Source organism: Mastigoproctus giganteus, chromosome 8, assembly GCF_048544385.1.
Source record: "Mastigoproctus giganteus isolate SK-2022 chromosome 8, ASM4854438v1, whole genome shotgun sequence".
NCBI classification, from domain to species: domain Eukaryota; kingdom Metazoa; phylum Arthropoda; class Arachnida; order Uropygi; family Thelyphonidae; genus Mastigoproctus; species Mastigoproctus giganteus.
Window position 1 is genome coordinate 132,936,472 of NC_143582.1, and position 20,929 is coordinate 132,957,400.

Here is a 20,929-nt window from a genome sequence, read left to right on the forward strand (position 1 = left end):
AACATGATCAGTTGGTTCCACTGTATAGATTTTAAATACTGTCTCAGACCACCGTAGTCGCCTTTACGAAAGAAAAAAACCTTCCCTTTACCCCTGATGGTAGTTACCTCTTTGAGTAAATCCCTCTTCAGCAGAGTGTGATTACTGCCACCTAGTGGTACCTTTATCTGCAGATTCTTAATGCACAAAGAATCACTACTGATAATCAGATCAAGAGTATTACGCCCTCTAGTTGCCTGCCGAACATGCTGCTGTAGAAAACAATCATCCAGTAAATACACAAAAGCCTTGCTAGTGTGTGAGTGACCAACCCTCAAAATCCGGGAAATTAAAATCCCCCATTTATAAGACACTCTGATTTACTGGCCCACTCTGTTTCTCTGCACAATTGCACATTATACTCATCAGAGTCATTAGGCCTATAACACACACCTACTGTCATTTTTCCTTTCCTAGTGCTTATGTCACACCAAACAGACTCAGCATTGCATTGTCCACCCACATCAATTGAATGCAGTTCCTTAGATTTTGTGCTTCTTCACTAACAGCATAACCCCTCCTCCCTTCCTGTCCTGTCTATCCTTTCTGTACACATTGTACTCCCCAAATTCCAGTTCTGCACTGCTTGTCTGTGTGAAACCATGTCTCTGATATCCCAACAGTATCTGCATTTGATCTGTTGACTAACACTTCAAGCTCATTGAATTTATTAACTATACTCCTAGCATTGGTGTACATGCCAGTATACATGAACCTGTTTCTACCCTTAGTTACCCTAACACAGCCCATGTATTTACTTGTTCCACTATGACTCCCAGCAGTCCTGGAAATTCCCATTGCCTTGTTTCCAGGCTGCTGCTCAATTGCATTTCAATAGAAGTAGTGCAAGAATCACTTTTACCTCTGCCAGCGTCTACTGTTAATCTATTAGTCCATGTATCCCTACAAGCTAGCAGTTTTCTGACCCACCTAGTTCTGCTTCAATAGCATCAGCAAATATTCTTGCACCCTTTCTATTTAAGTGAATCCCATCCCTGTAGAAGCAGTCTCTCTTGTTAACAAGCACAGACCAGGCTGAGAAAAATTCTACCCCTTGAGCCTTGCACAATCTCTCCATGGCAGAAATGATCGACAAGGCTCTCATCATATACTCCCTCCTATCATGTCTGAGCAGAATTGCAGACACTTTCAAATTCAACCCTAACTCACGGCTTTTTTCAGCATTGTCTTTTATTTCTTAAGTAATTCTGCCGGTCTTCTACTCTTATTATCATTTGTGCCAACTTGTACAACAATGTCACCCTTTGTGATATTGTTGATATCTTTGATATATTGTTAAGGATGATATCTGCCCTACAGTCATCAACCTATGCCCCTTGCAGATATACCCTGGTCCTGTTCCGTCTATCCTTTTTTGCACAGTATGGTCCTCGTTTCCCTGACGATAGAGTCATCACCTACAACAACCAATTCCTTTGGGACCAGCGCATTCTGCCTTGGGTGTTGCCGCTATGTTGCTTGATGTTCAAGTGCAAGCTCTGGCATTGATGTGGGCAGCTTAAGCTTGAATCACCCCTCAATTTAAATCCTTCGAGGGCATCTACCTTGTCCTTCAAGCTCTCATATAAGCCCATAACAATGCCGAGTTGGCGCCTGATTTCCTCGCACTCCTTACATCGTGCACACACAAAGGCATTCCCCTTGGCAATATTATGTCCCATTCCTGATGCCTCCGCAAACATCAAACAAACAGTGTATTTCAATAGACTGTGATTCAGAGGACAACCGTCCCCCCTCAGTTCTCCCCTGAGCCACAGCACTTCCACTAGTTTGAGCCTTTTGCTTTGCTGCTCTGGTTATAGTCATGCTTTCTATTTAAGTTCATTAAAATTCCAATACAAAATATAACCCTAAACCTATATTCCAATGCAGTTATAACACTATATATATATATATATATATATATATATATATATATATGTATTTCGGTATCGAATATTATCTCCAAGTTACGTTATTTGACTTTCTTATTCCCTGTCAACTTATATGTATTAATTTATGATGTTACGTTTGTAATAACTAGGTCGCCATAATTATTTAGTTAAAAAAAAGTACAATTCAATCAACAATGAAATTTAATAAGATTAATAAATTTTACTTATTAATTGATACTACTATACTCGCTACCTTGTTTTCCGTTAAACCTTGCACTAGTCCACGTATCGTATAACAATGGCAGCAAGTTACGAACGGTTAATCTACGGACATAAGGTATTATTTACTTTCCAAATCGCGCTATCTAAATTAAAAATAACCACGGAGCTTGATTATGTCTATAAGCTACTTATAGAAAATAATTTAATCTAACAATTAAGTCAATAAAGCGGCTAAGTATAATTAAAAACTTTTCGTTCGCGGGAGCTGCGAAACCTGTCCACCCATGGATTTGATACCCTTACCGATACTAAGTAATATCCTACAAAATCTCTAGGCACCTCCGTAGCCAGGTGGGAAGGAGCAGCAGTGCGTAGCACACGCTTCTTGATTAGACCGGGGTTCGAGCCCGTCACCACCGAATACGGAGGATGCGGAAAGGTCAGGGAATGACCACCGCATATCCCGGAGTAATATGGCCTTAGTTGCTAATGCTCCTAAAAACCAAATAACAAACAACAACAAACAAAATCTCTATATAAATTCAATTTAAACTAAAGTATTATTACTAGGAATATAAAGCAACTCTAAAAAATAAATTATTATATGCCAATTAAAGTCAATAAAAAAGCAAAAACTTCTCTATTTTCTGGAGCTGTAAAAACTTTGCCTGTTCACATGTATTCTTGCATCCATGCCAACTAAAGATAGGGAAGAAAAAAAACTACAACAACTAACAATAGTAACATTAATAAATACTTTATTTCTGTCCTATATGTTGAACAGTTGCACAAAAAGCTTAACCTATTCTTTAAAGATGCCGAATTTAAGATTGTGGCTAGATCAGTACAGAAATTCCACACTGTACTGAACAATCACTCAATCCTTTCCTCCTTTACAACACAAATAAATGACCTGGCATACAATATTTCTTGCAGTGATTGTGACTTGTCTTACCAAGGATCGATGCAATTTCCGCTGAATTTTAGAGTTAAACAGCATGCATCCTCAGTTCGTGCTTCTCCTTCAGCGGTTCCAGAATTAGTCTTTCGTGCCATTTATGAAAAACCTACATTTTTATTGAACAAAGCTAAAATATTTAAGTGTCCAATATAATTATACGAGACTATTAATTGCAGAAACTGTCAAAATTAAATTACATGAGAATTCTATTAATGTTTACCATCCATATTGTGTTCAATTGATTTTTTAATTGTTTTTTATTTATTTTCAAATTATTAGTTTTTACTGTAATCATTTTGGGTTAATGTTGTATTCATCTTAATTTCTGGAGAGTTGCATACGGAAGTGTTCTGTGTATCCTATTGAGGTAAATTTCTCTTATTCTTCTAGAAATATTGAAATCATTGTAGAATGTATTGAGCATCATAGTTCTGATTTATACACTCAAATTCTTATTTATTTAGCTTAGACATGAATCCAGATTTGATGTCACTGCATGTAGGTGACCGAATCCTTGAAGTTAATGGAACGCTTGTGAAAAATCAGTCTATTGAGGAGGTAAGTTGATGTGTTTTCTGCTCTGGCATTTCTGACATTTTTGTTGTTCACGAAACTTGTAAGATATTAGTATAGTCAGTACATTTTCATTATACTAAAACAGTATAATAGAATATAGAATATCTTACTAGAATATAGTAAGGTATATTAGTATAATGAGTACATTCTATAATGATACCATATTTTGAATATATTTTTAAAAAAAGTTTTTGAAAAATAAATTTCTCACAGAAAATCCTAACCCATTTAAAAGAAATGTAAATTTAATTTCTCAGAACTGGTGATATATTATTATTACTACCACTGCAGGTGATCTCTAAATACCATCTTTGCATATCTGAATTCCTGCTGAAGCGACTTTACATAATGCTTCTAAATTTGTTTATCCACTTGGCATTGTGAGGCATCTGTACATTGTGAGGAACCCTCACAGTGACTGCTGATCATCCATATTAGCAACTCTGGATCCAGTGCCCACAGGCTAACACCATAGGAATCTGGCATTCCCATTCCATGTGACCAGAAGAGGCAAGCTTCGGCACACCACTTTGGCACTTGCTCGGACAAGGCAGGAGGTCTTGAGCTGGCTTGCTGAGGTTCATCTTGTGAGTTTGCCTATGAGAGTGGGAGCCCTGGACTCCTAATTCTAAGTGCATTTATTACTTTCTGGGTGGTGGGTGCAAAACCTAAAGCACTGAACCCAAACAGTAAAAACCACACGAATCCTGATAAACTAAATTCTTCTTTTGGAATCCCAACATGATCCCTAGCGGAATACAATTCTGATAATAATACTACCACTGCAGAAAAAAAAAGTCCAGGACAGAAGAAATACCAGGACCAACACTGAAGACTTCCTGGAAATTCATTCCACTAGCAAAAAGTCAATAAAGCTGATGTCACCTTTCTTTATTCAGAAGAGTTTGGAGTGATTGGCGAATTACCTGAAATCAGTTAGTGGCTGTGTTCCGACAGTATTTTAGTAGAAACCAACATTGAAAGGCAAGCATTCAGAACAGTTTCTTCGAGGCACCTTTATTGGTAGAATTCTGATCATAGTAGTCGTCATAAGACACTAAATTTGTCTCATGGCATCATCTCACAATGATCATCTTGATGTATTCGAGGAAGAAATCATTTGTTATTAATTCTCATCGTTATCACAAGTAATTACAGCTGTAAACTGAATATTTGTGTGGGGGATGGGAATCTGGTACCCACTAAAAATTTTATTCTTACTTTCAACTCTCCAATGTTTCCTAATTCCATTATAGCTGAGTACTGGGTGTTAATTTCATTAACACCCAGTACTCAGAAAAATCCCATGAAATCATGGGATTTTTCACTCCAAAATCTGTGTTTTAACTGCCAAGGAGAACACCCTGCATATTCAGAAGCATACCTGTAGCAGCAGTAAGAGAAAGAAATATGGAGACTTAAGGCTGAGTTGAGCATATCCTATCTATCCAAAGTGGTATATTGGAAAACAGTTAAGGCAGTAAATAGCAGCAAACCCTCTGCTGCTTCTTCTTCTTCAGCTATGTTGAGAAGTTGCAAGAAAACTAATGGAGGCACTGGTTAAAGACTAATGGAGGCACTGCAGGATCATCTAGACAAGAATTCAGTTATAGCTCAGACGCAGCATGGTTTTGTTAAGGGCAGGTCTTGCCTGACCAATTTGATTGGATACTATGATGTAGTCACAAAAGAACTGGATGCAGGGAATAACTTTGATATTATATATTTGGATCTTAGAAAGGCTTTTGATACTGTTGCACATGGAAGACTGCTGCACAAATTGGAGCAGTGACAAATGACAAAATTACTACATATGGGAAACAGCAATCCCAGAGCAACGTATCAACTCTGTGGTACTACACTGACAGTGGTAGAGAATGAAAGGGACCTGGGGGTGGTTGTGCAGGCAGATATGAAGTTCTCTGAGCAGTGCAGACGGGCTGCAAGTGTAACTCATGGTGTATCGTCAATGATATATAGGAATTTTTCGAGCAGGGCTAAGGAGGTGATTATTCCCTTGTATAAGGCAATGGTCAGGCCACACCTAGAGTACTGTGTACAGACCTGGAGGTCTCATTTCAAGAAGGATGTAGAGCTGCTGGAACGAGTACAGAGAAGGGCAACAAGATTAGTGAATGGAACAAAGGGGTGCTCTTATGAAGAAAGGCTTAAATTTTGCAAATTACAGTGTCTGGAGACTAGGCACCATTGAGGTGATCTGATAGAGGTATATAAAGCCTTGAATGGTTTGAGCATGCTCAATGCTGATGGGATTCTGCCTCTTGCTCAGAATAATCACCTGAGAGGGCATAAATTCAAATTGAGGAAAGACAGATGTAGGATAGACGTGCGGAAATTTGCCTTTAGCCAGCGGGTGGTTGGTTGGTGGAACAGACTTCCATCCCTTGTCGTGGAAGTTGATAGCCTAAATAAGTTTAAGGCTCAGCTGGACGGGTATTTCGAATGAACAGAGGGGTGAAGTGGAAGTGGTTATTTTATTTTTTTTTTTCCTTTGGCTGATGCTGCATAAGCTTGCTTTCTTGCATCATATGCCTCTACTAATGCTAATTCAAGACTCAAGGGAATCTGGAAGATTCTGGTGAGTAGGAAATTTTTATCAATGTGGCCTGCCCTTGTAGGTAGAAGGAATCTATTTTGTAGAGATGGTATTCATTTTACCAAAGGTAGTGCAAGAATTTTTGTCATTATCATTGAAGATACCTTACAGGTTCACTGCTAGTTAGAGGGGAGAAGGGTAATATAGATTTGCATTTATCTGATGATATGGGTCAAAGTGTGCAGTAGCACACTCTTTGAGTAGACCAGGGTTCAAGCCCCTGACTTCTAAATATGGTCAATCTGCCAATCTGCACTGGACCAGCGTTGCAGATCATGGTCCATTTCCCTCAGCATGAATTGTTCCGGAGGTTTCGATCCTGCAGTGGTTGATAATGGCCTCAATTTTTTATTTATAATGTATTTAGGAAAGATAGAAGGAGTGGATGGGTCATGCTTCTTATTAAAAGCAGCCTGAGCATGAAAAGAGCTTTTCTGAGTCTGAAGTTATGTCCACCAGCTTAGAATCTGTGCGTTGTGAGGTAGTTGGAAGTAAAGGAACGATGGGAGTGGGAGTAATCTAGAGAGGCAACCAGAGAGACAGTAATACTCTTGATCTGATTTTCAGGCGTGATTATTCATGCTTTATCTGCAGATAAAGGAACCACTAGGTGGCAGTGACAACAGTGTGCTGATGTGGGATTTACTTAAAAATGTAACTACTATCAGGGGTAAAGAGAAGGTTTTTTGCTTTTGTAAAGGTGACTATAGTGGTCTCAGACAGTTTTTAACTTCTATACAATGAGGTCAACTAATGATGGTACCAACAGCAAATTCTAAATGGGAAGAATTCAAGGAAGTAATCCTGGAAGCTACTAGGCTTTTTGTCCCAACTAAGAAATATTGTTCAAAGTTTAGGTCTAAATGGATGTCAGATGAGCTAATGACACTCGTAGCAGAGAAGAAAAATGCATGGGATACATATAAATTATCAGGTGACACAGAAAACTATGAGAGATATAAGCAAGTCTGTAATCAAGTGAAGGCAGTTAGCCAAGTGAAGTTAGCCAAGTGAGGCAGATTTTGAAAAATCTTTGGCAAAGGATGCAAAGAAAACAGAAAATGCTTCTTTACTTATGTAAACTCTAGAAGGAAGGGGATGAATCAGAATGGTCCACATTATATTGAAGGTTTGATTGTTGACGAACACTGCTGTGGTAACTGACAAACTGAATGAGTATTTTGCATCTGCATTCACACGTGAGGAAGTCTGTAGGGAATTGGAGGCCAGTAGCTTATCAGACTCTAACAGGGAGCTAAATGATTTTGTAATAACTGAGAGCAAAGTTGATGAAAATGGTTGAAATTGCACATATAACCAGATAGATGGCATCTATCTGGTTATATTATAGGAGGCAGCAAAAGAAGTAAGCTTCTTTTGCTGCCTCCTATAATATAATGGGAGCTAATTATGGAAGCTTCCTTGGACTCAGGGGAGGTCCCCATGGACTGGAGACATGCAAATATGTCCCCAATTCACAAAGGGTGACACAAGTAATTACAGACCTGTTAGTTTATCTTCTGTTTCAAGGAAAATAATGGAGTCAATGTTTAAAGAAGCACTGCAGGATCATCTAGACAAGACTGCAGTTATAGTTCAGACAAAGCATGGATTTGTTAAGTGTAAGTCTTGTCGGACAAATTTGATTGGATACTATGATGAGGTCATAAAGGAACTTAATGCAAAAAATAATTTTAATATCATATACTTGGATTTTAGCAAAGCTTTTGATACTGTTGCAGATGGAAGATTACTGTCCAAATTGGTGCAGTGTAGGATTAAGGGCAAGTTTCTGCAATGGATAAAAGGGTGGTTGAGTGGGGGAAGACAGAGAACAGTAATCAATGGACACCGCTCTTCGTGGCCTAATGTTATTAGTGGAGTCCCCCAGGGTTTGGTGTTGGGCTCAGTGTTGTTTTCTGTATTTGTCAATGATAATGATGAAGGTATATCAGGGTTAATGTCTAAGTTTGCAGACGATATGAAAATTGGCAGGGTTGTTAATGACAGTAATGATAGTATACTACTGCAACAGGATCTAGAAAAGTTGAGCAGATGGGCTGGGAGATGGCAACTGAAGTTTAACATTGACAAATGAAAATTACTGCATATGGGTAGCAGTAACTGCAGGATAATGTACCAACTGTGTGGTACTACAATCAGGGTAGTAAAGAATGAAAAGGACCTGGTGGTAACTGCAGTCAGACATGAAGTTTTTTGAGCAGCGAAGACAGACTGCATGAGTATCTCATGGTGCCTTGTCAATGATATACAGGAATTTTGCTAGCAGGGATATGGAGGCGATTGGCCCCTTGTATAAATCAATGTTTAGGCCACACCTAGAGTACTGCATACAGGTTTGGAGGCCTCATATTAAGAACGATGTAGAGCTGCAGGAATGAGTTAGGAGAAGGGCAACGACAAGATTGGTGAGTGGAACAAAGGGTTGTTCTTACTAAGAAAGACTTAAGTTCTGCAAATTACAGAGTTTGAAGACCAAGCACCTGCAAGGTGATCTAATTGAGGTGTTAAAGCCTTGAATGGTCTGTGCAAGCTCAGTGCTGATGGGATTCTTCCTCTTTCTCAGATTACTGAATTTGATTAATTCAGATTACTCAATTATTTTGAGTGAATGGATGAGTGAAATGGGAACTTTTTTTTTTTTTTTTGGCTGATGCTATATAAGCTTGCTTTCTTGCATCATATGCCTCTTCTAATGCTAATGCTCATGAACTGCATCCAATCTTGATATCAACAGCAGAACAAATCTGTGGTAACCTCAGAAGGTTTTATCAGACATTATAACCCAAGTAGTTTGTGCATCCAAAAACTCCACAACAACCCACAATACAACACAGTGGATGAACTAGTTGATGATTATAGTTAGCAATGTACATTCCAACATGCACAGATATGAAAATATAAAAGGGCAATCTTTGCTTGAAAAGTCAGTGATCACATATAGCCATATATGTCGCAGCATGTACAGATTAAAGATGAATGAAGCTACTGTATCCTTTAACACTTCTTTCCAAGTTCTGAAATGTTTTGACTCTGCTCTATAAATAATCAGTGATCTCATCTGTTATGTTTATATTGTGTTTGCAGTGGCAGGTTTCATTTTATTTCAACTCTCTGTCCTCCCCTCCCTCCAGGTGAAACCTTAGGTTAACATAATCCATTTGTTATGACTGCAGTAGATTAATTATTGAACTGAAGAAATAGTTTTAAACTTATAAAATTTTCACTTGAAGAAAATTAAAGATTTCCAAAGAATCATTTTAAATAAAATTTTACCTTTATTTTAGTAACAATTTCCAAGCCATAATTGCCTTTGTTTATATCTGTTTGTTATTAGATTGAGGAGCTTATCCGATCAACAAAGAAAGTTTTACAGCTCACTATAGAACATGACCCAAATGCAGTGACCAATCAGCGTTCACTACCTTTTCCATCACATGTTCGGGTAGATCGTGAGAGAATATACAAGAAGAGAGATGATCTGGGTGGTCGTTCAAGGCAGCTGAAAAAAGGAAAGGTTAATAAGGAACGATCATCATCTTTACCACGGTTATTAGCCTGGTCAGTGTCATATTATTTAAAATTTGTTTAGGATTTTTAATATGTAAACGAGCGAAGAACAGTATTTCATATAAAAGATTGCCATATAAGTTCCTCATCTGAGTTTATTACAGTCAACACAGTGTTGAAATAAAGATAGCATCTGCATCTTTATCATATATTGGGCAGTAGAGATCTGCAATTTGTTGCTGTATAACCATTGCTTGTAGTAGGTCATCAAATGTAACTGGAAAATTTAAGCACATTCTTTTTTGTAGTCCTATTTTTCTACATTGAGAAAGAACGTAGCCATTGTAGTAGCTGCACAAAGGAAGAAGGATATTCAGGAAATTTTTCATGGGTGAAAAGCTTCAAAGGGAGTGACATGACATTGGTAGCCTTGTGCAGGCAAAGTTTTAAACTTCCAAAACCAAGATCCTTGGTTTATTCCAAATTTAGATAGAGAGATTTTGAAAGTTAAATAATATTTAGTGTCCGTAGATTTACCGTTTGTAACTTGCCGCCATTGTTATATGATACAAGGTTATATCCTGTACTAGATAGCATTAGCTTAGTATAGTGTAGTATATAATATTATCAGTAAATCAGTAAAATTTATTAATCTTGTTAAACTTCATTGTCAATTAAATTGTCCTGTTTTTTAACTAAATACATATAACGACTTAGATTTTACAAACGTAACATCATTAATTAATACATAACTTGATATGGAAGTTATATAACGAAATGCTGAGATAATACTCAATACTGAAAAAAAACAAAAATATATATAGATATATAGTGTAATAACTTCATTGGGATATAAGTTTAGGGTTATAATTTTGTATTGGAATTGAAATTTTATTGAAATTGAATCGAAATCATGACTCAGACTAGAGCAGCAAATCAAAAGGCTCAAGCTAATAGGAGTCCTTTGGCTCGGGGAAGAACTGAGGGAGACAGTTGCCCTCTGAATCACAGCCTTTTAAAATGCACTGTGCTTGTTTCATGTTTGTTGAGCAATCAGGTACGGTACATGATATTGCCAAGGGAATGTCTTTTTGCATTCACGATATAAGGAGTATGAGGAAATCAGGCGAAAACTCAGCATAGTTATGGGCCTATATGAAAGCTTGAAGGAGGGGGGGGTGCTCTCGAAGGATCTAAATTGAGGGACCCTTCAAGATCTCAGCTGCCCACATCAATGCCAGACTTGCACTTGATCATCATGCAACACAGCGTCAACTACTAAGGCAGAATGCGCTGGTCCCACAGGAACTAGTAGTTGTCAGCGAAACGGGTAACATAGTGTGTAAAAAGGATAGGTGGAACAGGACCAGGGTATGTCTGCCAGGGGCCAAAGTTGATGACGTAAAGCAGATATCATCTTTCAAGGGCACAAAAGGTGATATTGTTGTACATGTCGGCACTAGGCACCTCCGTAGCCAGGTGGACAGGAGCAACAGTGTGTAGCACATGCTTCTTGATTAGACTGGCATTCGCGCCCATGAGCCACCAAATACGGAGGATGCAGAAAGTCAGGGAATGACCACCGCATATCCCCGGAGAAATATGGCCTTAGTTGCTAATGCTCCTAAAAACCAAACAACAACACGTCGGCACTAATGATATTAAGAGTAGGAGACTGGCGGAATTACTTAACAACTACAGGTCACTGTTGAAAAAAAGCTGTGAATTAGGGTTGAAATTGAAAGTCTCTGCAATTCTGCCAAGACACGATAGGAGGGAGTATATGATGAGAGCCTTGGGGTCAAGAGGTAGAATTTTTTTCAGCCTGGTCTGTACTTCTTAACAGGAGAGACTGCTTCTGTAGGGATAGGATACACTTAAATAGAAAGGATGTAGAAAATATTGCTGATGCAATCAAGGCAGTGTTAGGTGGGTTGGAAAACTGCTAGCTTGGGAGGATACACGGATAAATAGTTTAACAGTAGCCACTGGCAGAGGTGAAAGCGATTCTTGCATTGCTTCTATTGGAATGAGTAGTAGCCTGGAAAAATAGATGCAGGGTATTTCAGAGATTTTTGGGAGTCATTGCAGAACAAGTAAACACATGTGTTGTGTTAGGGTAGCTAAGAATAGGAACAGGTGCATGTATACTTGCGTATATACACCAATGCTAGGAGGTTGGTAAATAAATTTGATGAATTTGATGTGTTGGTCAAAACATCAAGATACTGTTGGGATATCAGAGATGTGGTGTCACACAGATATAAGGAATGCAGAACTGGAATTTGGGGAGTACAATGTGTACAGGAAGGATATGCAGGATAGGGAGGGAGGGGGTAGTTAAGAAACACATAAAATCCAAGGAAGTGCAGCCAGTCGACATCACTGGACAGTGCAGTGTTAAGTCAGTTTGGTGTGACATGAGCACTGGGAGATCAAAATTGAGAGTAGGAGTATGTTATAGGCCTAATGACTCTGATGAGTATAATAAGAAACTGTACAGGGAAATAGAGTGGGCCAGTAAATCAGAGAGTCTTATAATGGGGGATTTTAATTTTCTGGATATTGACTGGAATTTGTGGGTTGGTCAGTCACACACTAGCAAAGCTTTTGTGGATTTATTGGTTGATTGTTTTCTACGTCAGCATGTTCAGGAGGCAACTAGGGGGGGGTAATACTCTTGATCTGATTATCAGTATTGATTCTTCATTTATTAAGCACCTGCAGATAAAGGAGCCACTAGGTGGCAGTGATCTGAAGTGTGCTGAAATGGGATTTACTCAAAGAGGTAACTACCATCAGTGATAAAGGAAAGAGTTTTTGCTTTCGTAAGGGCGACTACGGTGGTCTGAGACAGCATTTAAATTCTGTACGGTGGAACGAACTGATGATGTTACCAACACAAAATTCAAAATGGGAGGTATTCAAAGAATTTATCCTGGAAGCTACTAGGCTTTACATACCAACTAAGAAATATTGTTCAAGATTTAGGCCTAAATGGATGTCAGATGAACTAATGAGACAGGTGGCAGAGAAGAAAAATGCATAGGATACATATAAATTAATGGGTGACATGGAAGCCTATGATAGATATAAGCTGGTCTGTAACCAAGTCACAAAGGAGATTAGGCAGGCAAAGGCAGATTATGAGAAATCTTTGGCAAAGGATATAAAGAAAAAGGCGCCTCCGTAGCCAGGTGGGGAGGAGCAGCAGTGCGTAGCACACGTTTTTTAATTAGACCGGGGTTCGAGCCCGTCACCACCAAAAATGGAGGATGCAGAAAGGTCAGAGAATGACCACCGCATATCCTGGAGCAATATGGCCTTATGTGCTAATTCTCCTAAAAACCAAATAACTGACTAACTAACTAACTACCACAGAAAAACAGCAGAGTTCTTTCCTATGTAAACTCTAGAAGGAAAGGGATTAATCAGATTGGTCCACTGGATATTGATGGTTCAACTGTTGATGATCCTGCTCAGGTGGCTAACAAACTGAGTATTTTGCATCTACATTCACACATGAGGAGTTATTCAGGGAGGAATATGCAAGAAGTGAATTAAAGTCTGGCAGTGAGCTAGATGATTTTGTAATAACTGAGAGGAAAGTGGAGGAGAAATTGTTGAAGATAAACATAAAAAAGCTACCCAGGTAGATGTGATCTATCCAGTTATATTAAGCAAAGGAAGTAAGCAAACCCTTAGCTATAATTATGAGAGCTTCCTTGGACTCAGGGGAGTTATCCATGGACTGGAGATGTGCAATGTTCAACTTTGCAAATGTGACCCCAATTCACAAAGAAGGATTAAAGGGTGACACAAGTAATTATAGACCATTTAGTTTAACTTCTGTTCCAGGGAAATTAAAGGAGGCATAGGTGAAAGAAGAACTGCAGGATCATCTAGACAAGACTTCAGTTATAGCATGGTTTTGTTAAGGAAGGACACAGCATGGTTTTGTTAAGGGAAAGTCTTGCTTGACCAATTTGATGGGATACTGTGATGTGGTCACAAAGGAACTGGTTGCAGGGAATAACTTTGATATCATATATTTGGATCTTAGAAAGGCTTTTGATACTGCTGCACAAATTGGAACAGTGTGGCATTGGAGGAAAATTGTGGCTATGGATAAAAGGGATGGTTGAATGGGAGAAGACAGAGTAGTAATCAGTGGATACTGCTCTTCGTGGACTGTTATTAGTAGAATCCCTCAGGGTTCACTGTTGAGGCCATTGTTGTTTTCTGTATTTATAAATGATATTGATGATGGTATCAGGCTTAATGTTCAACTTTGCAGACGATACGAAGGTTGGCAGGGTTGTTAAGGACACTAATGACAGTACGCTGCCGCAAATGGATCTAGAAAAGTTGAGAAGATGGGCGGCTGAGAGGTGTTCGTTATTTGGTTTTGGCGCATTAACGACTAAAGCCATATTGCTTTGGGATATGCGGTGGTCATTACCTGACCTTTCCACATCCTCCGTATTTGGTGGTCACAGACTCGAAACTCGGTCTAATGAAGAAGTGTGTGCTATGCACTGCTGCTCCTGCCCACCTGGCTACGGAAGCACCAAAAGGGCTGAGAGGTGGCAAATGAAGCTCAGCATTGACAAATGTAAAATATTACATATGGGAAGCAGTAACCCCAGAGTAACGTATCAACTCGGTGGGACTACACTGACGTGGTAGAGAATGAAAAGGACCTGGGGTAATTGTGCAGGCAGATATGAAGTTTTCTGAGCAGTTCAGATGGTCTGCAAGAGTAGCTCATGGTGTCTTGTTAATGATATACAGGAATGTTTCTAGCAAGGATAAGGAGAATTTTTCTAGCATTATCAAGCAGGGATAAGGAGGTGATTATCCCCTTGTATAAGGCAGTGGCCAGGCTACACCTTGAGATACTGTATACAGGTCTGGAGTTCTCATTTTTTGAAGGATGTAGAGCTGTTGGAACGAATACAGAGAAGGGCAACAAGATAATTGAATGGAATGAAGGGTTGTTTTTCCTTTTGCTCAGAGTTAATCACCTGAGAGGGCATAAATTCATATTGAGGAAAGATAGTTGTAGGATAGATGTGTGGAAGTTTGCCTCTGGTCAGTGGGTAGTTGATTGGTGGAACAGACTTCCATCTTTTGTTGTGGAAGTTGATAGCCTAAATAAATTTAAGGCTGAACTGGACAGGTATTTGGAACTAACAAAGGGGTGAAATGGGAGCAGGTGTTTTTTTTTTTTTTTTTTTTTTTGGCTGATGCTGCATGAACTTGCTTTCTTGCATCATATGCTAATGCTAATAACAGGGAATATAATTGTTTACAGAAATAGGAATGTAGAAATAAATATTATTAACTTAAGTATCTTAATTGGAATTATTAAAATTATACAAAATCTGGCCATTAATAGATAGTTTGTAACAACAGGAAAAATATATCCCCTCCCCCAACTCTATCACACCCCGCTATTGCTTTCTGCCATTTAAGACCATTTATATACTGTACACCATTTATTTTTTAAAGTGGTCAAGTGGCACCCTGCCTTGAAAGATCTTGACATTTTATTTTGATTTTAATGCTTTTATCTATCAAATTTGTTTAGTTTTTATTTTTATTTTATTTCCATTTTAATGATATTTCCTTTTTTAGTTTTATTAAAAAAGGAAATATCATTTCCTTTTTGAGGAAAAATAATGGCTGTTAAAAGAATCCTTGTATTGTTTTTTTTATATCTGTAGCAAACAGGCTTGTAAAGCTCGTTTAAGGAAAAAATACAGTAAATTTTAAATGTGGAAAAACATAATTATTTGTTGGTTATAACACCTTACTATGAATGAGGATAAATGCACTCACTTACTAGCTAAAAAACATTACTCCGAATTCGATGAATCTTTTAAAGACTGTAGACATTTATTTTGCTTTTGATGAAAGGAGAATCTGCACACAGTCTTTTTTCACACAGATGGTACTGAAGTGGATGTGGCACTGCTTATTACGCCAGACAACCAAACCGCTAGGTGGTAATGATCATAGTGTATTGATGTGGGATTTACTTAAAGAGGAACACCATTTTGTTTTTGTAAAAGTGATTACAATCGTCTCAGACAGTTTCTAAATTCTTTACAGTGGAGCCAAATGAATATGTTATCAACAGCAAATTCTAAATTTGAAGCATTCAGTGAAGTAATTGTAGAGGCTGCTTTTAATACCAACAAAGAAACAATTTTCATAGCTTAGACCTAAATGGATCTCAGTGAACTAATGAGACTTGTGCAGAAAAAAAAAATGCATGGATGCATATAAATTACCAGGAAGTACAGGAGGCAATGGTAGATACAAACTAGTCTTCAGTCTCGGGGAAGAGAGTCCCGCTCGTGAGCCATGCATTGGAAGCAATTTTATCTATATGATCTTGATGGAGATCATTGTAGTGTCTGCCATGGAGTGTCTTCTCTGCCCATCTTTCTAGCTTCGTTTGTACCTCCTGGTTGGGGGGCACTCCTCGCTTAGGTTGAGTGGGGTATACCGCTTGTCTATCTTCCTTATGGCCTGATGGAGTGCTGCTGTGTGTTTCAGGAAGTAATCCTTCAGGTTAACTCTCGCTGTCTTCTGTTGCTCAGTGATGTTTCTCGGGGTCCCTTCCTCCAGGCTCCTCCATAGCCAGGCGGGCAGGAGCAGCAGTGCGTAGCACATGCTTCTTGATTAGACCTCAGTTCGAGCCCGTGACCACCAAATACAGAGGATGCGGAAAGGTCAGAGAATGACCACCGCATATCCACGGAGCAATATGGCCTTAGTTGCTAATGCTCCTAAAAACCAAGTAACAAACAAATAAGCAAACAGCCCCTTCCTCCTACTCCTTCTCAGGCAATTGTCAGTCTCTATGGCAGATTTCGGGTGGTGTTGGCAGCTCTTGGTTCATCGTCCCTGTCTTTCTCATGATATCCTCCAGCTTGGTGTTAGTCCAATCTGACCTGACCCTAAAGGAGTTTGTTAGCACTGGGGCTGCATAGGTGTTTATGGCTTTAACTGTGTTTCCTCCATTCATCTTTGCTTTAAGCAGGAATCTGAGTCTTTGATGGTATTTTTCGGTTTGTCAGGCCTTAATTTCCTTGTGCTGTAATTGCTGAACCTGCATCATCCCCAAGTATTTGTTGGCCTCTCCCTCTGCCATGGCTTCGATCACTTTACCCCTCTGCAGCTGGTAGTTTTGGTTGACTAATTTTCCCTGATGTAATCCATGGGTATTGCATTTGTCAAGGCGCCTCCGTAGCCAGGTGGGAAGGAGCAGCAGTGCGTAGCACATGCTTCTTGATTAAACCGGGGTTCGAGCCCGTCACCACCAAATACGGAGGATGCGGAAAAGGTCTGGGAATGACCCCCGCATATCCCGGAGCAATATGGCCTTAGTTGCTAATGCTCCTAAAAAAAAAACCAAATCACAAAAAAATCGCATTTGTCAAGACCAAATTCCATCCTAGTATCATTGCAAAATTCTTCGGTGATCTGGAGTAGTTGCTGAAGGTGCTTGTCTGTTCCACCTTAGAGCTTGATGTCATCCATGTACATCAGGTGGGTGAGGGTGTACAGGTTCTTCCTTCCTTCTTTGAGGGGGGAGAGAGAGAGAGAGAGAGAGAGAGAGAGAGAGAGAGAGAGAGAGAGAGAGAGAGAGAATGAGAAGTAGAAGGGAATCACCAAGAAAGAGAAGAATGATGATATCCGGCTCAGGACCTTGGGTGTGTCAAGCCCATGCTCACCAGATGTGATCCACTGGGGGTTGATTTTCTCTGTATTTCCTGAAAGGTGCCTCTGTAGCAAGGTGAGCAGGAGCAGCAGTGCATAGCACATGCTTCTTGATTAGACCGGGGTTCACGCCCGTGACCACCAAATACGGACGCGGAAAGGTCAGGGAATGACCACCGCATATCCTCGGAGCAATATGGCCTTACTTGCTAATGCTCCTAAAAACCAAATAACAAACAGATATTTCCTGAAAATTACAATCTGTAGGTTCTGATACCACTTGTGATTATGGTTTTCATAAAAAAAAGGAAAAAAAAAAGTGACATTTAAAAATTTCTGTGCTCTGTTAATTTATACATAAAGATTTAAAGTTAGACTACTTTTTTTTTTCTCTCATCCATTTTTATTTATATTTTTACTATAATACTCTATCTTAGGATATCATATTGCCTTTTTGAAATGGTAGCCTGTATATATGTAAACAGGCTGTACTAATTTATAATTTCTACTCTTTTTATTTTGAATTATAGCCTAAGATGCCAATGGGCCATAAAAAATGAAACCAAGCAACCAATCAAGGTTTAGCCCTAAATGGATGTCAAATGAACTGATGAGACTCATGGCAGGGAAGAAAAATGTATGGGATGCATATAAATTATTGCATATAAATCATGTCACAAAGGAGGCACTTGAGGGTAGATTATGAAAAATCTTAGCAAAGGAAAACTGCAAATACTTAGTTATAGTATCCAATGTAATAGTATTAGTTATAGTATCTTATGTAAGCACTAAAAAGGAAGGAGATTAATCAAATTTGTCCACTTGATATCGATGTTTCGACTGTTGATGATCCTGCTCAGGTTGTTAACAAGCTGAATAAGTACTTTGCATTTACATTCCCACTTCAGCAATTCTTTAGGGAAGTGGAGGTGAAAGGTTTATCTAACTCTAACATGTCAAACAGGGAGCTAAATGATTTTGCAATAATTGAGAGAAAAGTGGAAGAGTGATTATTGAAGTTAAACATAAGAAAGACACCTTGGGTGGATATGATCTATCCAATTATGTTAAGGGAGGTAGCGAAGGAAGTAAGCAAACCCTTAGGCATAATTATGAGAGCAAGCATCCTTGGATGCTCTCATAACAAATGGGGATCAAAGGGTGACATAGCATAACTTCTGCTCCAGGAAAATAAGTCACTGGATAAAGAAGAAATGTAGGTCTATCTAGACAGGAGCACGGTTATACTTCTCTCCCAGCATGGGGTTATCAAGTGGCAGTCTCATCTGACTAATTTGATTGGATACTATGATGTAATAAAGAAACTGGATGCAAAAAATAGTTTTGATATATACTTGGATTTCAGGAAACGTTTAATACTGTTGCACATAATTGGCTGCTATACAAATTGAGCAGTGTGGCATTAAGTGCAAGTTGTTGCTATGGGTAAAGGAATGGTTGGGTATGGGAAGACAGAGAGTGGCAGTTAGTGGACATTGCTCTGTGGAATGATGTTATTAGTGGAGTCCCCCAGGGTTCAGTGTTAGGCCCATTGTTGTTTTTTATATTTATAAATAGTATTGACGAAGGCATATCAGGTTGAGAGGATCAAAAGAGTGCTCTTACCAAGAAAGGCTTTAGTCCTGCAAATTGCAGCATCAGGAGAATAGGTACCTGTGGGGGTTATCTGATTGAGCTGTGTAAGGCTTTGATTGGATTGAGCAATGCCATCATTATTATTGCTGATGGGAATCCTCCTCTTGCTCAGACTGCACATGTCAGGGGAGATAAATTCAAAATAAAGAAGGACAGTTGCAGAATAGGTGTGTAAGTTTCTTTTTAGCTACTGTATGTGTGATTGCTGGAACGAAGTTCCATTTGTTTTTGTTACATGTTACCTATTTCTGTGGCAATAGAATCACCCAATAAAATTATAGCTCCTTCAATCAGAGCAGTATGCACTTGACTGTTCTGTTCTGGGACCTAAATCAGGGAAGCATCACTTGGTGAATAATTAGATACTTGAGTCCCTGACAAGCTCCTATTCACACCTATTTCTAGAGCAAGCACTCGTTTCTTCAGTGACTCAATTCTTGTAATGCTCCAAGTTTATATTTGAGATCAATATATTGGCAACTTGAGTAGTTGAGACCCGCTAATTTTCGTAAAATCGGACAAATGCTAATAATTTATTGTAGTTTTTTCTTGTAGTGGATCTGCAATCTCTTTATGGATTTAAAATAAACTTTGTAGATTTTATTTTTTTAAAAAAGGATGGTGACCAACCTCTTCCCATACGGGAGCTGTATTCAAAGTTAGATTTTCGAATCACTCTGTGCGGCCCGCACAGAGTGATTCGAAAAAAATTGTGTCACATTTTCTATTTCTTGTTACTCGTAAAAGGAAGTTTCTCTTTTCATGTTACTGTTTTTTCTTTTCAAGCAATATATAAAAAAATGAAAATTCCCAGCACTTTTATGTGCAACAAATCTATGTCAGTGATTTATTTTTTAGATTTTATTAAAATTATAAAAATATGACTTACTTTTGTTTGTGTTTTTTTTTAAATACTTTTGTTTCTGTTTGAAATACTTATTTTTTAAAAAAAACAACTTTACATTTTGCTTTTAAATACTCATTTTAGAAAATTTACAGCCTGAGAAGGATCACTGCTTTTCAATATTAAGGAGAATAAATAAATATAATGATAAACCTAAAATTCAAATATTCGAAAATTATATTAAGTACAATACACAATAACATTTACTGGACAAAATTTAACATTTAATGAGATGATTGAGGCTGAATATTTTTAAATAATTGTTCAAAATTTGGTTGAAAATTTGTGATCCCAATCTCAAAACATAATGAAGATTATGTCCTTTTTTTTTTTTTATGTGAACCCCAAACACGAGAGGTATTAGAACCTATAGTACTTAGTACCGTGCTTGGGTTGGAGGTTGAGAAGACAAAAGAAGATATTTGTTGACATTGGACTTGAACTTCTGTAGATTGTAATTTTCAGGAAATACGTATGAAGGAAGGTTGTTCCAGAAAACTGCAGTTGAATGAATAAATGAGGCAGATGAAAAGTTGGTTCTGTGGGTTTGAAGTTGGACAGTAAATGGATGTTGGCTGGTGGTGGCACGTGTTCGGACTGTTTTGAAAGAGAGAGCTGGAATTATAGAAGCCAATTCAGAAGAACAGTGCCTATGGAGGTATCTAGAAAGTAATGGAAAGTGGAATGCAATGTGCTATCATCGGCAAAACTAAGGATAGGATTTCCAGTCAATGGAAGAAGGTCATTAATATACAAGAGGAAAAGAACTGAATCTTGGGGGACACCAGCATTAG

The 20,929-nt window shown here is 38.5% G+C and overlaps 1 protein-coding gene across 3 annotated transcripts in view; it reads left to right on the top strand.

Moving 5' to 3' along the window:
* LOC150081827 (LIM domain kinase 1-like) overlaps nt 1-20,929 on the top strand; it is a 360,820-nt gene that overhangs the window by 160,168 nt on the left and 179,723 nt on the right. For all 3 annotated transcript variants that reach the window (XM_090378920.1, XM_090378921.1, XM_090378922.1), the window contains 2 exons: nt 3,582-3,675; nt 9,669-9,892. In XM_090378920.1, coding sequence (XP_090235046.1) covers nt 3,582-3,675; nt 9,669-9,892 — 318 coding nt within the window. The remainder of the gene's footprint in view (nt 1-3,581; nt 3,676-9,668; nt 9,893-20,929) is intronic.